Source organism: Anopheles aquasalis, chromosome 2 (genome assembly GCF_943734665.1).
Source record: "Anopheles aquasalis chromosome 2, idAnoAquaMG_Q_19, whole genome shotgun sequence".
Lineage (NCBI taxonomy): Eukaryota > Metazoa > Arthropoda > Insecta > Diptera > Culicidae > Anopheles > Anopheles aquasalis.
In genome coordinates, this window is record NC_064877.1 from 33,976,854 (window position 1) to 34,000,728 (window position 23,875).

Sequence of the window (23,875 nt, forward strand, 5' to 3'; positions counted from 1 at the left end):
CCATGATTACGACGACACCGGGTTCCTTGATGAGACGAAGAAGAAGTGGTTTTTCATTCGCTGTAGGCGACGCATCGCATCGTAGTAACCCTTGGCCGGCCATGATGGAAGGTGATGCTCGTTAATGATGGATTCGGTATGATCGTTTGCTTGGCTCGCTGGTTAGTGGTTGCTGGAAGTTGCTGAAAATTGAACACCATCGGCCACATCCGTCCGTGCCACCGAGCCTGAGCCAGGGGGGCTGATGAGGGTGTTAGATTCAATTAAAAAAAAACCGACCACGACCACAACTCGCCGGTCTTTTCGGTGCGACACATTGCCACCCCAAAGATTGTAGTTTGCCAACTCGCAAGAGTAGAGTCGGTGAGCTTCCTTTCATGTCCACAAATGGGTAGGAGTTGCGCAGTACCGGCTGGGCTCCAGGGGGCTTGGAGTCATTGACATAACGTTCGCCATGCCATGATTGGTGGTTGGTGGGTCGGTGCTAGATGCGTAGAAGCCGACCGACTGTACGCACTTGCGGCTCGTTATCAGCTCCGATTTATCTTTTACGGAGTGATTATGTCAGGTCGCTTCGGCCGCTACTCAGTTAAATGGAATTCTCGTTTGCGACGCGATGCTAGTGCAACAACAGCAGCAGCTGTACAAATACGTACACGGTTTCGCTTTATGGTATGCAGCGTGCACTAGAATTGAATAACCGACGCGTACTGAACATTCTTACCCACTGCTTGTCGGACTAGGTGTTCCTAGGTTCCTGGCCGGGTCTCGTGGTGTGTACTAATTCAATTAGGAGTCACCACAGAAATGCACCTCCGTAGACCTACCATTGGTCACTCGACAGTGACAAGCCCCCGCGATGGCCAAGGAACTGGGTCAAACTCCCCGGAAAACTGAGCTAGAAGCACCCAAAACCAAAAAAAAGTGACAGTTTTTGTGTGGCTTGCGCAATTTTTGTTAATGAACGGCCACACGTCCTTGACAGTGGCACAGGAAGCGATTAAGTAATGGGAGATAACGTTGACCTACCTAGCGGTGTGCGCTACGGCCCAGGAAGAAGATCAAGGATAACCAATTCAATTGTTGACAATTGTTTGTTCCGCGTTTTTTGTTGTTGGATGTGGTTTTACTGAAAAATCTATTTCGACTCCAAACTCGACAACAATAAATCAGCAATTTTGTTGCCATTTTCGAAACAAGGTTCGCAGAGATGCAGGTGGTCCGCGATGGTCGGTTTTAAACGCGAAAAACCGCAAAATAATGCCCGTATAACCAGTTTAAGTCGATCTCGTGCTCGTCGAGCGATGAATCACGCACGTCGCTGATCGCTGATCGCTGGTCGCTGGTCGCGAGACGGCGAGATCGCCCAGGTCATTCCACCGAGTTGAGTGACATTAGAAAACGCTGCAAAACAATATGGTAATTTTAGTAAACCACATGGTGTTGCGAGGCTATTATAGGGCGGTGAGAACAACACATTAAAAATGCCGCAGTTCGTTAGCTCGGGCCGGGCGGCTGGAAATAGATAAACTCAACAGCAAGCAACAGACAGCAAGCGAGTGGCGAGCAGTTTCCGTCCCCAGCGGAATGGATGGAAATGAAGGGACCGCGCGAATCGCGCCCGTTTACTACAGCATCACGCTCGAGTCTCGTGATAATCGAAGGCTTCCTGCTGTTGGAGGCGTTACAAGTGCCACTCCCCGGCCGCACACTCCACCTCCGGGGAAAGGGGGGGGCTGCAACACTCGACTTAGAGGTTCATCCGAAACACACACGATGGTGAACACGACGTCAACTCGTTGGGACGCTCGTCATCGTCGAATGATTAAATCATCAGATGTATGTACGTATTTCCGTTTAGCATATGGCACCACTGCACCGGGCCCCTGGCCCCAAGCCAGGCCAGATCACTGTTCGTGTCTTTCGCGGATACGCGGTACGCAATCCACGGTGATCGTCATGGTGGTGCTGGCAGTAATGAGCGAGCGATAGGCGATTTCCGCCATCGCCGGGTAAAACACGAAAAAAGTGCCATGCCAGCAGCAATTAGTGACGTCAGTGTCACCGTGCTCGATTGATCGGTTAGCTCAGCTCCACCAGCCAGCCAGCCAGCCAGCCAGCCAGCCTGCTAGCACGCATTGTCGATTGGCAGTGGTCGACCCGAGGTGAGACGGTGACGGTTGAAAGGGAAGTCGATCGCCTTGAGGACGCCAGTCCGTCCGGTGGGCCAGTAAAGGTTGCCCTGCGTTACCGCCATTGCTTCACCTAACGTCAAGCGGGGCCGCATGAGGGCACGCGGACGCGAAAGGACGAACCTCTGATGGCCACTCGGCCGGCGGGTGCACTCCTAACGGCAAAATCCTCCTCCTCCTTCGAGCTCCTTTCACTTTTGCATCTGGCCAATGAGCCGGGACAGTGTCTTTGTGTCTTTGTGTCTTTGTGTCCTATCTTAATACCTCAATATCCCGACGATAATGGGCGATAAACATCGACAACGAGGAAGATGAGACGAATCCAGAGAATAAAATGGAACGCAACTGTGTAACAAGCGCAGCTCGCCGGGCGGAAAGAAGCTGTTCCCTGCTCCGGTTGTTGCCCCGGTTGGTTTGATCTAGTGTGCGGGATTTTTGTTGCCAAGTGCACGATCGAACGTTCGAGCGATTGTAGGGAATTGTCCGGGAATCTGGTTTTGTGCGCGCGTCACCGTGTGCCGTCCAAAAGTGTAGGAAAGACCTGCCCTGCGCGGGGGTACGATGGGTTTGCTGCTGGCAGGTCGACATTTTCTTTGCCGATATCTCGCCGGCCGGTCGTTGGACGTTTCAAGCAGGTTCCACCACCACCACCACCACCACCACCAGCGTTGACACATCGTTGGACTTGAACGCGACTAATTGGAGCTCGGCTGTTGCTGCTACGGTCACTGGAACCGCAGCTTGGACGAAGAAGAAGTGGAGCATCAGGACGGCTGCCGTTCATGTTTATGCTGCATATATATGAATCGGCACTTTGGTTTACTGCGCCAAAGATAATTTCGATCGTGGTGGTGGTGGCGATCCATTGGGAAAATCCCAAAATCCTATGAACAACACTAGTTTATTGACCGGTACCTTTTACGGTCCATGGCATTAAGAGGCCCGGATCAATTCCGTCCGCCTCCGGTTCGGTGCGGGTTTTTCCATCTTCATTATTGCGTTCAGAGCGGCAACGATGTTTTGGTACCGTCTCAATATGTAAATATGTTTATTTCATATTTCACGCACTTGTTAGGAGTGTCTAGCGTGTTTGAGTTCAAAGTGCAAGCGTTGTGCTAGACAGATGCGGGCCAGTTGTCACGATCACGGCTCTAAACGGTTTATTATCTAACCAAGCGATATTATACATTATTGATCGCTGCTGATGAGTGGCGAGGAAGCTGCCAGCTGGCTGCCGATAGGACGCTTCAAAGCGCCACTAATGAGTCATTATCGCAGGAAATGGCTGATCTCGCACGTCACGCCAGCGCCAGTACTCCCATACAGAATATTGTAAAGTTGCGAGACTTTGTCTAGTCCAGTCTAGTGTAGTCTAGGGTACTGGAACCATCTACTACCGATCCAATCGTATCAGTGATCGTGTCGTGAGGGATCATGAATTATGCAATCCCAACACGGCAGTCGGCTGCATGCATGTCCTCGATCTATCGCGCGAGCGCGCGCAATCGTGAACGGGACCGCTGACGCTGACCGGTTGGGTCGGGAACGGGTCGATAGCAGCTGTTAGAGGTGGCCAGGTGGCAAACAGGCATGAGACAATAGAAACATGCACCTGTTGCACGCTTGCGATTGCGGCTTGCGATCATATTGCACCTCGCGCATCCGCCAAGCAAGCTTGCGATGCTACTCGCGCGTGTTGTGCAGATCGTGCAGGATCTCGATATCGCGAATCCATCCATAAAATGCGTTGCGTTTCGGAAAGCCGGTTTCGAACCGAGAGGGGGGGTTGAGATGATATTTTTAAAATCCATCCGTGGGCGATCCATGCGCCAAGATTAGCGGAAGGGGATGAGCGGGGGCGGGGGGCAGATTGTGGTCCATCGTAAAACGAAGACGACGGTTCGTGGCAATTTTCGCTCGCTATCGGCTATCGCTGACCGACATTGACATTAGGAAGAAAGAGGCGAGGCCAAATGGACGATTCCGGTTGCAGATCGGCAACGTGGGTCGTGGGTGCTGTCTTGGGACAGCAAAAAACAAAAACAAGGAGAAGTTATTTTTGTTTGCCTCGAAAAAGCCGAAAAGGTTTCGCGGCTTGGAATGGCAATGGCGTTTCGCGGTCGTTCTTCTGCAGAGTTGTGGAGAGTGTTCTTCGCTATTATTTTCCAAAAACAGCGCCACGTTGTGCTGCAGCGTGCTCATCGCGTCAGATCATCGATCGATGGCTGGAGAAGAATTGGAAAGTGTAATTTTAGGTGCCCTTTCCTTGAACGACCCCGGCCTCAACGCAGGCGCGCTCCGATGGCAATGAAGTGCTCCATATGAAACTAACCCAAGCCTTTTTTCGTATTGTTTTCTACTTTCAGGTAAGCAAACACACGCACCATTGTCTGCGAGGTGCATCCGTGATCATCCTCGTGATGTTCGGGGCCAACCCATTAGCCGCACCGCCTCCAACCGTCACCGTAAGATCTTCTGCCGCAAGCAAACAGATGCAACACATGGCCATCGGCCAACCGACCGACACGGTGGCTTCGTTAAATTCGGCAATGACCGTTTTGATTGGCCCCAAAAAATGGTAGGCCACCGAAAAGGGGGACAGCTCACAGCGCTCGGTAGCGATTAATATTCCGAAACCGAACGCAAATAGACGCGCCCACGGACCCCAGACGTAACGCGTCAAACAATCGCACTGTAACCAGCTTATTGAGCAGTCAGGTCGGATGCGCCATATGCGGCGTTTGGGTGTTTGTTTCATGGACATTCTATGCTCGCGGCGTGTCGGGAGCTTTTACCGAAGCCGAGTACCGAAGCACTTCAGCACGGGATCAGTTGCTGGGGTGACCATGAGTCTGATGGCGGAAGATGAAAATCAATTGATCAAACTGAAAAACGATCCTGATCTTCCAATCCGCTCGCATCCCCGGACGGACTGCGACACGGAAGATCCATCTGCTGGATGCAAATCGCGTGTCGTCTGTGTGTCGCCAGCCTGTCAAGGAACTTTGCCGTTATTATCGCTTAGCGATTCATGAATAAATGGAGGCGTTCGCTTCCTGGGATCACGCCGGTCCACCGGTCTACCGGTCCTCCAGTCCGGTAGAGGTAATGTTGGGTGAGTTAACGGGCAATCATTAGGAAACATAAGTTCTGGCCTAGCCTCACTGAATGGATGGTGAATACCTTTGATAGATTAGTCTGCTGTCCATCCCGTAGCCAGTCTATTGCCTGCTGTTGGTGAATAGACGCGCCAGCGGGGATGCGAAAGGGGATGTGGCTGGTGTGAAAGGTATAGACAACATTGCTGCTGCTGCTGCTTCTTTTGAATATTTCGATCATTAATGTTTTTCTCCAACAGTGGGAGGATGATTAATGGCGGAAACAGAAGGAGTGTCACAATCCGACATTGTCCTTTCGATTATGTTTTTGCAACGTTTTGTGCTGCTGCTGCTGCCGCTGCTGGGTTGTGGGCCCGCACTTCCCATATTGGAGTGTTGAACTTAAGGCCAGTTGTAGTGCCACGTAGTACACACAAGCTTAATGACCCTGACACGAAAGCAAATTGAATCAGTCTTGAACAATCTATCGACAGCACTGTGTCTGTCACACTGGCTGTCTGTCTCCCTGTTGGCGGCTTCATGCCCCAGCGGTACGATAACGGAATTTCTTTAAACGATCATTTAAACGAATTTGCATTGGCAACTTGGGTGGGGTGGCGGGGGGATGCTCATGCAAGATTGCCGACGTAATCGTTTCTCACGCTCTCCACGGTTGGCTTTCAATTCAATGGCGTCAGGAGTGTGTCGAATGGGGGCCACACGGCGCTGCTGCGGCGGCGGCGGCGGTCATCGGTCGTTTGTGCGCCACCTTAATTGAGACAAATTCAATTGATCCCCCCGGTAACCTGCGATCGTTCCGGAGATGTTGCCTCGACACGGACGGCAAATCAAAGCAAATCATTAATAAAATTACCATCCCTCCCACCGCTATTGGGGTGGCATTCCTGTGGTGGTACCATGTGAAAGTGAAACTCTTCTTCAACTCGCGCACGTCACTAGCCCGGCCAAACGAATGGTCTTAAAAGCGAGCAAACAAGTCGTTCTCTCGTTTCGCGCTTCGACCTGTGGCTGCTGCGGCCAACAGAAGATACGCATAATTGATGAACTCTCATCGGGATGACTGAATACCAACCCGAAAAAAAACCTGCTGCCGAACCTACGATACGATGCGACGAAACCGTCTAGAAGGTTCTCTTCGTCGCCATTTCCGCGTGGCCGATCACTAACCACTGGCCACCAAGTTCTGGACGCGGACGAAGTCTTCAGTTGGTAGGGTCTGTGTCTGTGTTGGGTGTCGACAGCACGGCGACCCTTTACGCGTATTCTACTCGGATCGAAGCGTCGCCATGTTGTTTAACTTTGGCAAATTCTATAGCCCGCTAATGAGCTGCCGGCATCGTAAACAGCTCACAAATGTTATTTACACACCATGTTCCACATTTTTGGAACGATCTACCACGGGAATTCCCCATATCCGTGTCGCGTCACGGTTGAAAGTAAGCGACGCACGAGTAAAATTCAAAGTCCATGTTTGCATTGTACCTCTGTCACTTCACCCCGCATTGGGCTATGGCTTCACAGGAGGGTAATGGATGGTACGAAAATACGAAAACAAACCGTCTCAGGTTGTGGAATGTAAGTTGTCAATATTAAATAATCAATATCAACCCATTGATTGAGCTTGCAAGATGATCAAACAGCTGAATGGCGGGGGATGACTAGTTTTTTTCGAATTCCTGTATGACGTTAAACATGGAGACACTGTCGCTACCAGCGAATTGCGAGTCCGCTTCTTCAATTCATAAGTTCTCACCCCTGATGTAATGAATGGCAATAAGCGGGAGGCCGACTCGAAGATGCCCAGCATGAATGGCCTCATACAGCAATTTGGTCAATGTCGAAGAAAACCAAACTGGAACTCAAACTTCTTTCTCCATCCTCCAAACTGACGGACGCTGGTGGCTTATGATTGATACACGGTGAACCTCGGAATGGACATCGTCCTACTCAGCAGCTGGTTGCCTGAGCTGGCTTGCCTAAGCGACTAATTACGACATGATCTCTGGTGTAAGTCGATAATTGGCCGGTCGTGGTCTTGTGTGTGAAGAACGCCACCACTTCGCGCAATCGGCGCTGCCGTGCCAATCCACCGGCTCAGGTGGTGCCAACTCCGTGAGCGGATCCTGCTGGTCCACAACGATCGGGGACGATCGATAGGTTTCGGTCGGTCCGGTTCGGTGGAGGCCATTGCAGTGCGTGTGCGAACGTTGAGCTGCGCGCGTGGTTAGATGCTGTTCGATCGATGGATCGATCGATCCATCCATCGATCGTTGTGTAATGGTAGAGCCACTGTTTTCCGGGGTCTTTGTTGCGCTCTTTGGACACCCACAATTGACACTGAGAGCCGAGATGCTGGTAGCATCTGCTAACGGCCGTTCTGGTGAACCCGCGATGCGGCTCATCTTGCTGGCTAATTGTTGGTTACCTTGCGACAGTGACGCCACTTCCACGTCCGTGTCCCGCTTGTCGTTTCGATTGTAGCGAGCGCGAATGCTGGAGAATGCTGTGCACATTAACTTCCTATTAAATGATTCATTCGTGCGCACGAAACATCACCCCTACCCCGTCGTTCTGCCCGTTACTCGTGACTCACGACGATAGCAAATAAACAAATTAGAATCATTCTTCAAATGCGCGACCGGCAGGGTGGCAGTTCTTTGTTAAATTGATAAGGGCAAGCAGGATGTGTGCCGGTTTAGCCTTCAGGTTTTTTTTGGCCACTTCCAGTAGTTGACTCACGTAGCAAATGGTTGCCGCTAGAGCATATTGAAGACCAACATTATGGAGTCATATTCCCACTCCCGGTTGTTCGCTTCGCTTCGCATCAACTACAGCGCGCGACACGGCACGACACCGCGACACAGTTGCGTATGAAAACAAGAGTGACTAAGTGGCGTTGTTGCAGTTGCGCGAATTCCAGCGCAACTTGAGCGAAGCAAACGGACCCGGCGGATGCTTACCGCTACTCATTTTCAAAGAGAGAGAGATCGAGAGAGCATGGCATGGAGGGATGTTTTAAATTATATTGTGCGGACAGGGCGGACAACCGAGAGACATGTGCACAAACAATGGTTGACCGGGGGCCTTTGTTGGGACAGAATGGAAGTATCGTGTCCAAATGTACCGTCAGTACCATCCGGTAGGGGTCATCTGCATGCCGCGCGATTAACAATGCGGTTTTGCATTTGTTTCTCCGACTCGGTCTGTGGTTTGGTAGGCCATTTCAATAAAACCAGTAAAAGTGGTACCATTTACTTTGTAAAAAAAACCACCAACAATGATGGAATCGAAATCGAAAACTGAAGCATTTTGTTGGGATTTGTCTGTAAATGGTAGATGCTAACAAATTTAACTGGAGCAACAAGCAACACCAACACACTACGCAATAAAACAAGCTACTACAAGAGGTGTATATTTTGGAGGCGATATCCTAAAACCACTAATTAGCTACGTTTTTTTGACGTGGTTCTGTGTCGCGTGCTTCTTTCAGTCAATATTGGGATTAACGGCCAACTTCGGCAGTAGCATCCGGTAGTATCTGGTTCTAGTATCTGGTATCTTGTTGATTTGTGTAGTGTTAATTGTAGAGAAAAAGTATGACGTTTTAGGTGCAAAAATGTAGCAACAACAGTCCTTAACACTACAACTACCGGCATTTATGCTAAACCTTTTTCAAGCAGAATTTACAAAATGACCGGTTCGTAAAAAGTATTCTAACGATCGATTTATAAGAAGTATTCTCTCTATAGAGCCATGATGATATAAAATCATTTCTGGGAAATAAAAATTATTTTAATAGGAATGTTGAATTGCAATGTTTGAATGCCCGGTCTGGTAGTTCTAGTGTTCTAGCGGCTACTGAAATGCAATATTTAGCGTACTATGGACAATAGAATCACGAATATGATTGGTTCGTCAAACGGAATCCATCTGTAACCCTTCATTATATTTGTATTCGCATCGTTCTGACTATGAACGCGTGCGCCTGAATCCCATAGTCCGACACACCACGTGTTCAAGCATGCTAACTGATACCGTTGCTGTGTGTGACGCTCCATCGTTTTTTTTTGCATGCCATTGTTGTGATAGGGTTCAATTATCGATACAGTCTGATAGATCTTCCATCATCACGCACCATCGATTCGATCGACCGGTTCCACACGAACACTAGCTCACCCCCTTGAACGGAACACCAATCACCCAACTGATACGCACATAGACCGTGAAACCGCGAACGCAAACTTCACGACGGAGAGGGTGCTCAAACGTACGCGCCGAACGTGGATACCCTCTTCAAAAAAGGGAGCTTCACTTTGTGGCATCGCAATAAAAACAGACACAAAATACACGATCACCAAAGTCGCAGGTGCGTGCGCGAATGAACCCAGCAAGGGAATGGTGATGATGATGATGACGATGGTGTCGTGGTGGTCGTCGTTGCTCGTCATTCGACTCGAATGGTGGCTCCTCCGGTGTGGTGTGGTATCGATGGGTGGTTGATGATAATCGCTTCACGACGCTCCGATCGCTAAACGAAACCGCTTCATAGCGGTGTATCGGATGCGCTAGCAAATGTTTCAGACAGAGAGCGAGCGGGTGAAGACGAGATACAGGGTTAGCCAGAGCGAGCGAACGAACGAGTGAGCATTAAATTGGCAAAGAACGGACGTGCTTGACGGTGCGGTAGACTCTAGGGACCGGAGCGAACGCGCATCAGCGCCATTCAGGAACGTATGTCCTTTCGCACCGGACGAGCTGGACCACCGTGGCGCGCACATTCTACGTACCGTGGAACGCGTGATCGTTCCCCGTGATCAAGTGAAACAATAGGAGAAATATCGGTACGCCCGGTGTGCCAGTGAAAACACAACACACATTCCCGAAACGGCACCGTTGCTGACAGGGCTCTGGCTCTGGATTGCTCGTACAACAAAATAAAAGCGGTAGTGATTGGCGTCGCTAATGGGTCGTCAAGATAGATTGAATGATGGAGCGGGCAGGCGGAACAGATTAGATAGCGTGTAGATTAGTGTTGGAATGTTCGTTGTTGGTTTTGGGCTTCCAATATTAGAACCCAGAGTGTCATGTGGAACTAATATTAGAACCCAGAGTGTCATGTGAGAGTGTCATGTGGAGCTTGTCACACGGTGTACCACTTCGGAGCAGTGTTGGAGTGTTGTTACCGTTGTTGTTGTTTTTTGTCCATTTCGTCCGCCAAAACACGCCCACCCTTCCACGTTGGGTAATGAGTTTCATCATCGTTCTGTTCTGTGTCAATGCACCCGTTTTGCATTCGGTCCTGGAACGCCCGTCAATCCCGTTGCTGGTTGCCGTGTCGTGCTCGGTTGTTCGCTTGTTATTGTCGCTTCCGGACTTCGGAAGGCGCCAGTAATGCTCCAGTGTACTAACGAGTGTTTCGAGCTGTTACACAATTTATTGCTGACGGCCATAGTTAGTCGCATCTCCATTACCGCAACGCTACCTCCCCGTTCGATGCCAAAGGAATCCCCCCCAAAGCTCTAACACTTTACGATGGCGATGCTACCATCGATCGGCCACCATTCGTCTTAAGTCGGACATAAGGTTAATGCTTCTTTGAGCCTCGGATAGCAGCAGGCGCTGGAGTTGCGCCAGATACGGTAGCAACCGAAATGTGAAGTGCCGCGGGTACTCGAGGGCTTGTCTCTGCAGCTCTCTGGCAAGGTTTAACGTTTGTAGACGTATTATTGTGCTACTGAAAGGTGTTATCATCACCCCTGCCTTCCACCCGCGTGATATACAACACTTCATGAACCATCAAACAGATTTTGCGCGATACAAAGTGAACCATGATGGATCGGTATACGGACCATTCGCGCTCTATTCGTTACAAACCATTGGTGTGTAACGGGGGAGGCGAGCATCACACCTAACCTCACACGTACGCATACTGTCACCTGAGCTTCCATTGCTGACCAGCTGATGGTACGCTGCCACGTTTTCGATCGCAGATCAGTGTTGCGCCGAAAAAAGCGCCGAACTTGCGACCGACGTTCACACTGCGTCCGTTTGTTCGTTCGTTCGTTGTTAGTTACCTGGTTGGTTGGGCAAGGCAGTGTGTCATAGTGTGGTCACCGTTTTGCTTCCGCCTGGCCGTGGCCGACATCCTTGGCACTGAAAACCGGCAACCCAACACGGCCCGCGTTGGGTGGCCTCGACATCTTGCCTGTTGCGATCGCGCCAGCAAACGTCACGGGGGGCAAGTGTCGCGGATCGCATCAGATCACGGAGCACAGTGGAGCGCAGTTTACGTCACGGTTTATTTGGGACCCTCATCCCTCGCCCTGCGCTTGGCTTGGGTTCGATGGATAGGAAGTCGTTACACCTATTTCGCACCTCGAGTACCGTGTGCTAACCGCGCTGGTTCCGTTCCGTTCTGTGGTAGTCACTCAAGTTCTAGGTCCCGGGGCGGAACTACGGAACTGGCGATGTCAGGCCCAATGCTGCTAGGGCCCTAGCAGGAGGTCACCAGTGTCCCCCTCGCAACTTCTCTCTGTCGTCGTTGTGATGGTGGTGTGGTGTTCCGGTCCCTTTCCGTTCCGTTCCGATCGATCGCTGTGTGCCTCTCACGGTCAAGGTCGCTGGTTGGTGCAGAATTGCCGCCGTCAAATGCCGTGTCCGTTTCGATGACTTCGGCTTCGACAATCGGCTCATTGAGCGTGCTACGATTGAGCTTTTGAGCATGAACAGCGGACGCAGAACGGAAATCGGAATCGGTAACCGCGGCGATCATGGCGGAGTGTTCGGTGCTCTGAGTAAATGTCTGTGACGCTTATTAAACCACGCGCAGGACCCAGTGAGCGTACGATTGGACCACCCCCCCTCCCCCTCCCCTTCCCCTTCCCCCTCGCCAAGACGTGGGTAGGAAGTAATCGAAGTTATAAAGATAATCAATTGTTAGAGCTGACGGTGACGATATGGTACCGATGATGATGATGATGATGATGATGGTGGTGGTGAGGGGGAGTGGGCATGAAGCAGAACGTGTTAGTCATGCCAACAGCCAAACGGCCCCTGGGGCGAAGGTGACGGATCTGAAACGATTGCTCAGATTGCGCAGAACGTCGCCCGAAGTCCGCAGCGGACGACGACATTCTACATCTTCTGCCCGTTCCATTCTGTAGTTGTCGTTGATCCTGCCGTTGATGGCCGTACGCGGTCAACGCGGTGAACTCTCCACAGATTGTGTCCAGGAACTCTACCCGCGTCAAGTGTGTTTTGTGACCATCTCAAGCCCGGGTGGGGCGGTGGAAGCTCGATATCAGGCACCGTCAGTGACGCGAAGAGAGGAAGCGCGTGACCAGTTTTTTTTCTCTTCGCGGAATTGTGGATTGTGTACGATAAGCGACCGGTAGGGTGCCCTCGGGTAGCGTCTTGTGATCGTCGCCAGCATCGCCGTCCGACCTCTATATCATCGCTGGACCATCAGTCTGACGATGACGATAATTAAGTGAACAAACAAACGACGCGGTCGTGGATGCGCAGAATATTGGTCCTCACGAGAGTGGCCGATGAGTGACAACGCGACAACGAAGGGAGCGCCGGCGAAGAGGTGATGGACGATAAGCGACCGAGATGGACGATATGGCGGTGCTACAGTGCGGAACGTCGTCGTCGTCGTTGTCGTCGATTCGGACGTCAACAGCCAATCAGTGACAATCGCGCGGATCGCGTGCTCACGTGGGCTTGGCACAATTAGCGAGCGAACTCGCTGATAAGCGCCCCCGGCGGCCAGGAATGCAACAACGGCGAACACAATGATCTAACATCACCAACAATCGGTCGCAGCTCGGTCAACTTTCACTTGCCGGTGGCTGCGCTAATTAATTCCGGGGGGTCCCGGGGTTCGGGGTGTTTTTTTGGTGCAAATATTTCGCGATCGCTCACGATCCTTGACCTCGTTGTGGTCTGTTGCCAATACCTGGACTAGCACTCGAATCCGTGTACTACGCGAACGGGGGAACAGATAGTGGACATAATGAAAAGCTATCTTGAGGATTGAGTAGACAACGACCGAGCGATTAGAGAGAGCGGGGATGTCCCGTTGTTTCTAGTTCTATGGCTGCATCAAGGATCCCTCCCTGATGTTCCTTTATCTTCACTACATCCAGCAGTCCGTCTGATCAGCCAGAACGCCCTGTACCGTTTCCGATACGGTACCGTTAGCCGTGAAGCGCTGTGCTGTGCGGTGTTTATGAGTGAGAGAACGTAACGTGTAAGTGAGTTTGTAACGTGTAAGTGAGTGAAGTGCATCCGATTAGCATTACGCCAATCGCTTGATATAAAACGTACGACATGAGTTGTTTATCATGGTGAAAAACAATCATCACTGTCATCAACCTCACCATCAGTGTACGTCCCGAAACCGGTAGTACCCCGAAGAAGCACCGGTAATCTGTCTGTTGTACCTTCACATCGTTCCGGAAGAACGAACGAAACGCAAATCCGAAGGTCTTTGCACATCGCACACACAACACACCGGGTGGAGGCAACATGACAATCCTTGGTGAACCGTCAACGTCGGTGTCCGGCGGTGGCGGCGTTGGGTCGCATCACCATCCGACCACCACGAACAACGGATCGCACGCCGAACTGTTAACAGGTGAGCCGCGAGCGGAGCGTGATCCAGGCGCGCCTGGCTGGCTGTGGCGCTGGCTGAATGAAGTGCTGTCGCATTCCATGCACGTCCCCAAAAGCACTGAGCTGAAGGTTGCCCGGAAGTAATACTCGGCAGACGGTCGGTCTTTAGTTCCGGATGGACAGAGAGAGGGAGAGAGGGAAGAGACCCGACAAAGTGGTGATCCCGAACGGTGCAGGGCATGCTATGATGGAAATCGTTTATTTTATGAATTGCTTACGTCACCTTCATAAGGCGACCGGAACAGCGGGGTGAAGAGCGACCGGCCCAGAGCGCAGCCCTGTGAAATGTCACTGGACCATCGCTCGGTTGGTTGGTCTATTGTTGGTGTTTCCCCCTTCACCTCCCCTCTCTTCTCAAGGAGGAACTTGTTTTTATCCGAAAAGCTGCGATCGAGCAGCGTCTCTTCTACGCGGCCAGTACCGCATAGTTGCATAAGGTGGCTCGCATCAGGCGTGAAGGGTTGTTTCTGCACTCCTCCAGTGCCTGTCGTTGGTCGATCAATAGACATTCCACATTCCACTTCCGAAACCGAACACCGGTGGGCTTTACGGGGAGCGGTCCACAGCACACTTGGCTCCGATTCGATGATTCCCGATGACTTGCTCGCACACAGGGCACACGAACCTGGCTGGCACTTTCACGCTCAGCTCCGTCGCCGTGATGCCTTCTTTGATTGGAATTGTTCCAAAATCGGTTCGAAAAAAAAAGGTCGAAGTTGGCCCTGTGTGACGGGATGAATGTGTGGCGACGTGACGTGTGACGGAAATCGAAATGAAATGCACTTCGTAAGCATGTTTGTTGGTCCCGCGGTGGCGCACTCCCCCAACAACGCGTACTGTGCGTTCCCGGGAATTGAACCGCGAGAGAGAGCGGGAGGAGAGGAAAATTAGAAAGTGAAACCGTGTGTTGATGCTGTGTGCTGGAAGGAGTGTAGAGCGTGGAGGAGGAGGAGATCGAATGCAAATAGTGGAGTGGCTACCACGAACGTGTTACGTCTCTGTTCCCGGTGCGGAGTTCGAAGCTGGCACATATCCGGTGCACTGGAGCAAAGGGGGCAACCTTTTGCCGGGCCGGTATGCGCGGGGTCGCGATTCCTTGCAATCGATTCGATCGAGATTGCATAATTCCGGCGTCCCGGAATTCGCAATATTCGGTGCGAGCGTACTTCCCTTACTAAGCGGACGGAGTGACGAAACCGGAGTATTACGAACGTGGCACGAGAATCGTGCATAAATAAAAGACATCAATGCCCGCGACACCACGACAACACAATGGCACTGCTACCGCTGCCAGTGTGCCGGGAATGGTTTGAACGATTGAATCACCGCCAAAGGATGACGTCGGCAAATGATTATCGCGTGTTTCCTTTTATTTTGTGACATACTAGATGTGTTTTACACAGAAGCCTAACCGATGTTTGAATGCCGTCGTTGAAGCGTGTCGACAAATATTTTTGACGTCCATAATTGACCGATAAATTTCAAGGGCCCTTCTGCAGGCTCCACCCGAGGATGGCTTCGATATAAAGATAAACAGTGCGCCCATTGTCTAAGCCTTCGAGCGCACACTGATGGTGCGCTGAACGTATGACGAAAAACGTTCCTATCTGGCTGTGTTTGTTTAAGCCCTGTGAACCATTCAGCTTGCGCTAAGTGGTGGATTGACGAATCGTTTTTTTTTTATTGTAGCTTCACAGTAAATATACAAAGTGCTGAATCACAGATGAAAACTTTATGAAACTGTTTTTGAGAGAACATTTAATGAAACATTTATGTTTTTCTTTTGCTTTCAGCAGCCGGAGATGGGAGTGACGTAGAGAATGGCAGCATCCAAGATTTGCTTAACGATACGGGTAAGTGAACATTGTTTTTACAAAATTGTTAAATTTTCCCTTTTTCGTGAATAACAGAATTTTTGAAATATGAAAATTTCATGAAATTATGAAATAACTGTTGATTCAAACGACAGACGAAATATTTCGTGAAACATTTCACGTCATGTTTCACGCGAAACATTTAACGGTTTTCAGCTCCTTAGCGCCCTCTAGGCGCAAACGATAAAAACAATAAGACGAAACATTTCGCGATTTTCATTTAAAACGGCCGTTATAGCTTGCGATCCGCAAGGACTCAAAGGACCCTCCGGAAAGGGTTCTCCCTTAAGGACGGACCGCAGACCATCAAGACAATTTCATCTGATTCATCTGACCGAGTGTCCATTCTAGATTAATTTGATTTCTAGGTAATTGTTAATTTTACCTTCATTCTCTTTCCATCTCTTCCAGATTCCGAGCTTTCCTCCCTATCGCATCTTGGTAAGTTGACTCCGCCAGCACTTTCAGCGAATATTAGATGCTATTAAATGACGCAGTTGTGTCTCGGTAACGCAGCGACGACGGTACTTCCCGCCCAGACTATCTTTTTTTACTTTACAACAATATGAAAGTGTAAAAGTATGTATTTCCTGTCCCAGTTCCAGCTGGCATTAATGGAGTGAACAGCTTCTGTTCAAGTGGGTCGTGCACACTTCACACGGCAAAAGCAACACAGTTCGATAATGGCCAACCGGTGCTACTCGCTATTATTAGCAATGATTTATTGTTTAACCAGCTTACCACTAAACCTCTCCACTGGAGCAGATAGAGAACTGTGTGTGTGTTCCAGTTCTCCCGAGCCACTTGAGTTGATTTTATTTCAAACCAACGAAGGTTAATCCCTTCTTCATCCATCCTGAATGTGCGACAATGTGATACACGCATGGACGGAAGTAACGCATTAACGATGTCTATCTACCTTCCGTGAATTAACGCGCGGCCAAGCCTCGTTGACCAAATCGTTCCTCCTCCCCACGATAAGCATCCATGTGACACCGGGCGGGCTTATTGTGCGGAATGTTGTTGTTATTGTTCTTGTTTTTGTGTTTGTTATCATGCGCGGAATGCCAAAGCGATTAGCGAAAAACACTTGTTCCGCAAGTAATCTGCTAATCTGCTTGAGCTTGAGCAACACTCGAGACAACCGCCGGCTGTTGGTGAATTGGAAAGTAGTAAACAGCAACATCTTCAACACGCAATTGAGACGTTAGTTGCGTTGCGTGTCCAGTTTGCGATAAGATCCTTGCATCCAACCCACACACCAAGTTCACATACCCCACAAGTGGGTCGTCTCTCGTGGACAATTGGCTTAATTTTCACCAACATAACTCCCTCAACCCCTTGCTATGCTGCCGTCTGGCTCAAGCGATTCAAGGCTGGATAGACATCGCAATCCTCCGGCGCATCGCATCTCGAATGGAAGAAACGAGGACAAATTAAAGGACAACAACAGAGAGAACAAAAAAAACAAGGAAAGCAAGGAAGCAACATGAATGAAGGGTCAATGCGATCTTAATTGGAAGCCGCGCATTCGTTTGGTTAGATTTTGTCGGCTTCCACAGACCACGATCCTGGAACGTGATAATCGCTGGCTGAACTATTTTCAGTTCTGCGAAGCTCCGGTTGGCCACCGGCTTTTGTGGATTGGTGCAATCCCCTATATATTGGAGGGGGGATGTGTTGCTTCACCAAACCATTTCTGCTGTTGACATTGCTGCTTATCAACAACAGCAACGCATGTTATGATAAACATTAGCCGATGAACTTGAACCACTTAGAACCGCGAGAGGTCACGTCCCTGTTCATCTCTGGAAAATAGTGTCCGACGAGTCAAGCCGTAGTTGACTACTCCGCAGACCAACAATGTAATGATGTTTTGCGGGCAATTTTCTCAGCATGGTTCTCAGCACAGCACAATCTGCACAATTTTCACGCCATGCCTTCATTTGTCGGTGCTACATAACGAATGTTATCGTAGAAGGGAAGTAATGGCTTTAGAAGAAGTCGTTAGCCTGGTTGAAGATGATGAAGTTTCTGATGCAAAACCATTCCACAGCCTCTGGAGGCCGAGGTTGCTATAGCCCCCAATCACCCCCAACATCCTCTTGCGAAACACATAACTAAGCGATAATATAGAGCCGGCGAAACCAGATCTATTGGCGGAACAACACAGACACATACGGCACATCGCATCTTGCACGTCGTAAAGGCGTGTATTCCGGCTGAATCACTCCGATACTCTGCTGATTCACGCTCCAGATGTGTGTTGATCGAACACATTATCTCCAACTCCCTCTCTATCTGTTTCGGCTTTTCCCAAACTGGGCCACCAACCATCGCGGATGTACTCGTGGGGCCATTCTCCATGGTGCACCGCCATGTACAAACCGCGTATGAGAGTGGTTGTTTGATTGGTAATAGGTGGGGGTAAGCATTATGGTTGTTGGTCTATTTTTAGATGGCCCTGCTCTTCCATCGACCAACCGACCGACTCATCCTCCAATTTGTAAGTTTGTCCCATTTCGGTCGGAACCATATGGCATTCATAAAAAAAAGGGAAGCGCACCACCTCGCTCTGTGGGGGTGTCTCTCTGAAAATCCCAAATCATCTAACCACCGTCCGGTGGGGAGGGGGACCTTATCATGCCCGGTGAACATAACGCGGCCGAAGGTTGGCGAGTTAATCAACCGTAAAGGTTATCGATCTTCTAGCGCTTGGTAACTGGCGTGGTTGACTTGGATGGTTTGGGGCTACACTGCAGGACGCTGGCGGTGAGCGTGAACCGAAGTGGTCCCCGGTTCCGGAAGCAACTAGAAGCGCTTGACCTCTGACACTTTCCTCGTTCGATTGGTTCCAGAGTTTGGTCAGTCTTATCAGTCAGCTCCGTGTCAGCACTGGACGGGGGTATTCCCCGGTGATTCCGTTGCCGGGGGGCTCGTTCACGTCCCATGTTGCCCAATCAACGAGTTGTATCGCTTGAATGGAAGATCGAAGTAACCCCGACGTAGCAGTCCGTTGCGCTCTTGACGTCACGACGCCTCTCCGTGCGTACGATGCACGATGTGGCCGTCACGCTTCGTACCTTTCACTCTAAAACATCCCCCTCATGATGTATGCTAATGCTTGGCAGAGTGGGTATTGCATCGACTGGTCCAGGGCCACGCACTAAGTGAACTACTGTTTGTTACGGTTGTTAAAGTGCAGCCCGTTGCTTGTTGCGTGCCCATTGCTGTTCGTTGAAACCGTTGACGTCACGGTTCCGGAGTTCCGAGAACCAGCGTCCCAATTCGAAAGGAAAACTATTTTTTCCTCCTGATCCCCCAGGGCGGTTCCGATCAACCACAAGCTGCTTATTAGTAAACCGCGTCAGCCGGCCCATGATCTGGAGCATATATTTCATCGGGAGCAGCGCTACTACATCGGGCGAGTTCGTGGTACCTCCAACAACCCTCCACCATGGGAGGGGGTGGTCGTTTTGGGGACACCCATGACGCTCGCGGCGGTGGCGCAAACCGATCCGAGCCGGTCGCTCCAATTGGTGGAACAGACCAAAATAGACTGTTCTCCGGACTCTCTGCCGCTGGCTGGCTCTTTTCCACTTGACTTCCCAGACGATATCGGCCGAGACACGCTGGCGGCTGGCTGGTGATGACATCGCCCCTGCTACCGTGCTCATAACCACACGGCATGGCATGGCATGGCGTGGTGTGGCTAGAGTAATCGATTATGGAGTGGGTGAGATGAACGCCATAAATCGTGCGCACACACATGGAAACACTCTCTTTCTCTCTGGTCGGTTCATTACGGGTGGTTAAGGTGTTAAAGGATTTATGCGGCCAATATGTCGCGCTACCAAGCGCAGGCAACTACTAGTGCGCTCCGTTCCCGTGGCTTTTTCACTGTGGCCAGCTAATTCCAGATGCCCTCCCTCGGGACAGCACTCGCTTTTAATTACGCGCCACTGCATAAACCATCGTGCACGTCCGAAAGTTCACAAATGGATAGCAATAATGGTATGGGAGCAGCTAGCTACTCTGGCTGGGAAGTTAAAATTTAAAAATAAGTTCGCAGAGATCGCTCCCTTCTCTCTCTCGCTCTGTACGGCCGGACACATCGAGTAAAACATTTTACAAACAATGACTCGTGGTGGTGTTTTAGGAAGAGTACATGTGGATGTCGGCATCACTATTCGCCATTTGGTAGCAGAATGTGGAATTCGCATTCCAACCTCCATCTCCGGTCTCCGTCTGGTTGTAAAACCGAGCGTAACAATGTTTACGAAACATGCGAATCGCGTAAAACGTTAAGACCTAAATACAAAGCGACGTCTGACCGATCGACTTTGGTCGATCGAGGGTTCGGGAATGTGCATTACAGAGTCCCGCTCGTGCTTGGTATCCATTATGTTGCTGCTGCTGATGCTGACCACCCAACTGACGAACTGACGGGCGGGGTTGGGGATGGTTTTTGGAGAAGACAAATATTGTTTTGAATTCCACGCCACGCGGAGCATTTCGTGGCCGCAAATATCGCACACGAAGAAAGGGGGCCGGCATTGCGACTTCAAAGCGAAGTGAGAAATCAATTTTGCAACTGGACTGGATTCCAGAGTGATGAACCTTCTTTTTGTTGCCGTTTTGATCGTGCAGCCCCCCCTGGGGTGATGGCGATGATGTAAACGGTGAGCAGCGAGTGCAGATTAGCTTGCCGTCCACCCGGTCCACGATCGTCAAGGTGCGCGATCCTCGACCGTCCATCATTCCGCACTCTTTGGCAGATAAGGTGCAGCTAACATGTAGTGTCAATATCACGGAACGGAACGATGTACTACTCCTGCCACCAGCGAAAACAACGCGCTGCGAGCGAGGCTCACCTGGCGACAAGGTACGCTTTCGCCCAGCAGCTGGATTCGATTATCATGCCGTCCGGTCATACTCTCCGTTGCCGTTGATGCCGTGACAACGACGACGGCGATGATGATCGTTCGTCCATCACTGTAGCATATGAGAGAGAGCGCGTGGATCGAGATCGCGGAACTCGCTGTCACGAGTGTCGCGAGCGAGCTGATCGCAGCGCGCACGAGAGTTCTTTGCGATCGGTGGCGCGCCGCCTAGCAACAAGCAGCAGCAGCCCATGTGGCATCCACGATCGAGGAAAGAGAAAGACACGCTCGGTTGCTTCGTTGGCGCCCGGGGGCGCCCGGCCCCTTCAAACCTACCGTTTGTAAAATGGGACAGGCAACTTTGGGGGGGGGGGGGGGGGGTGCGAGTGGAGACCTTTAACGTGGGCTTTGGATGGGAATTGTACAATAAAAAAAAAACAAGACGTAAAAAAGGCAAAGACGAAGAAATGCCATCCGCCCATGTTGTTTTTTCCTCTTCTTTGATCGTCGCGATGAGCGCCAACCATCATGATCATCATCAGATCGGCAGTGATCAGCGATCGCGATCTTTCTCTCTCCTGGCTGGAAACAGACGGAATCGTCGTCGTTGTGGTCGTCGCGATCACACCAACACACCGGCGAGAAACAGCTGATCCACTAGCATCGTATGCAAGGGACCCCTTCGCTCTCTCTCTCTCGTCCAGCGAATGCTTTTGATTTACTGCCCCAGCTTAAAGCCTTTACCACTTTTTTTCCCCAGATAACAATTCATGGCGCGCGAGCACAAAGTACAGGCCCCCACCCCCTCGGCCAGATAACATTGTCACAACCTCACCAGCGGTGTGGTTTGGTTGTGGGAAAGTAAAGCCGGAAAGTCGGTCCGTTTCGACCTCGATTTCGCGATCAAGAACAGATCAAGCGAGAGGCGCAAAGGGATTTCCTCCTTTCGCTCATGATCTCATCGGCGTACTAGCAACTAGCGCAACGATCGCTAATTACTCATTTGCGTGCGATCAAGCTCCCGCGAGCGTATGTTTGGATAGTTTGCTCGATAGTAAACCAATCGTACTCGCTTGTCACAACCCGGGAAAGTGTTTATCTTGTTCGAACGCCCTGGAAGAGTGAAAATAATGCCCGTCGATCCATAGTTAGCCAGCTAGGGCCGGGTGTTTGCTTTAGCAAATCGATCTTTCTCACGAGCATAAACAATGGCAGCCCGGACTGGTCAATAGTTTGTTCAATTGCTTTCCTACAACACGCGCTGGAACGTTCCACGTGCGCCAGTGAATTGATTTGTATCCAACGGCCGCTTCTCCGGGTTGGAAGTGGAGATCAATTGGGGATTTGACACTTTAATCGTTCAACAATAAATGAACATTGCGAGACCGTGGCATGGTCAATCATTGGTAACATTATGGGATCGTTTTACAACAATTTATCTACTTCTTGCTGTTCGGTTCTCGGTCTTTACTCCAACGCGAACCGAGTGTGTTGGATGCCAAGCAGCTGGCATCAAAAATATCTTAAACTTTGAGCCACAAAATGTGTGAAGCAGCAGTAGCAGCAACAGAGAAGCCAAGCCAATTGTTCGGAACCGGGGCGGGGACGCCCTTATGACCGGACATGGCGCCCGGATGATGGCCTGCGGTAGTTTGGTAGCAGCAGTAGTTGGGTTGTTCTAGTTTCTCAATCTCTCGCCCCGATCTCTCTCTCTCTCTCTCTCTCTCTCTCTCTCTCTCTCCCTCTCTTTTGCACTACTGGGTTTTCTATTCGGTGATGCTTCCATCCGTCGACTCCGTTGCCACTGGCGCCCCTGCATCCCCCGGACCGCGCGAAACCCTGCGTTTGACCTCCACCATCACCACCACCACCCTGGTGTCGCCAGCGATCGGACGAAGGCAACCTAGTTTTAAATAAAACTCGAATGTCTCTCGAAATCCCTTTCGAGCGATGTTGAGATTATGCTGCTGTTGCTGCTGCTGATGCGCGCGTGTGCCGCTGTGTTGGTGTCAATGCAACAGAAAAGACTCATTTGAACGCTTGGCGGTGGTGCGACTCGGCGGAAGCGAAGCAAATACCGTCCGCTGGTGGTTGGCTATTAATACGAGGTGGTTTTGTACCAGCGAACCTTGTGCTGCGCACTGCATTACGCATAATCATAGTTCACATTGGCAAATTGATGTTTGCTTGTGCTGAACAGCTTTGCGTGTGTCCTCCATCATATCTTGTACTGGACGGACACACGGTGACTGATCTACTCTCTCTCTCTCTCGGCGATCCTCGTTATATCACGTGGATCCAGCGCACACAACAGGTGCGCAAACCTACCTCAATACCCCCACTCTAGGGGAGGTGACACGGAGGTTCGATGTTGTGCTACATTGCTACCTTCCAAGGGCCTACCTGATGATGATGATGATGGTTGTTGGCTTTGGTGCTTCCCGTTTTCGCGATTGACCGGCCCGGCCGTTGGCGCCGCCGTTACCACGATCAGCAAAACAAATGAGCAAAACACAAGGCGCCACCTAGTAGGCCGGTGCTATGCTCCCAAAACACGCAAACCATTATGACGACCTCGATCGCGGTCGCAACCAAAGGGGAATTGCAACGAGGTGCACGATCGTGCCAAAAAAAAAGGTCAAAAAAAAAAGCGAAACCAAAAGTGTCAAGAAGACGGCTGGTGGTGGTGGTGGTGATGGTGGCACTCAGCGACAAGCACCGCGCGGCTGGTTCACTTTCTCTTCCGCCACCGAACCGTGGCAAGCGGCATCGAGGGGACTTTTTGGAGTGCCGATGGAGTGGTGGTCGGCCAGAAGGCCAATGATTTTTTGGTGGAAAGAAAACTTACCCAGCGCAGCGCGGCAACTGAAGGAGAAGAAGAAGGACAAACGGTGAGCAAAAAGCGCTTGTCGTGAGGTGGTGTCGTATGTCTTTGCTAACTCGGGCCTTGATCGATACTTGCAAAGGTACGCTGTTCTGACAGGGGACGGGGAGCCACGGCCGAGAAGACACTGACCCGGTGGTGTCCGTGGTGACCGGTGGACGGCCTAGTAACAAACGCGCACCGTACGCGTGGCCTGCATTCGCCACGGGCTGATAAAGATCGGTCGTGCCAAGGGAAAAAACGG

At 50.8% G+C, this 23,875-nt stretch overlaps 1 protein-coding gene across 4 annotated transcripts in view; it reads left to right on the forward strand.

Annotated features, from left to right (window-relative positions):
• Positions 1 to 23,875, forward strand: part of LOC126573062 (protein catecholamines up) — a 67,240-nt gene that overhangs the window by 22,539 nt on the left and 20,826 nt on the right. The window contains exons 1-4 of one of the 4 annotated variants that reach the window (XM_050232870.1): positions 10,043 to 10,152; positions 13,462 to 13,952; positions 15,784 to 15,843; positions 16,276 to 16,305. In XM_050232870.1, coding sequence (XP_050088827.1) covers positions 13,844 to 13,952; positions 15,784 to 15,843; positions 16,276 to 16,305 — 199 coding nt within the window. In that variant the 5' untranslated portion in view covers positions 10,043 to 10,152; positions 13,462 to 13,843. Of the gene's footprint in view, positions 1 to 10,042; positions 10,153 to 13,360; positions 13,953 to 15,783; positions 15,844 to 16,275; positions 16,306 to 23,875 lie in introns of those variants that run through there. The other 3 variants (XM_050232871.1, XM_050232867.1, XM_050232869.1) reach the window with 3 other exon arrangements.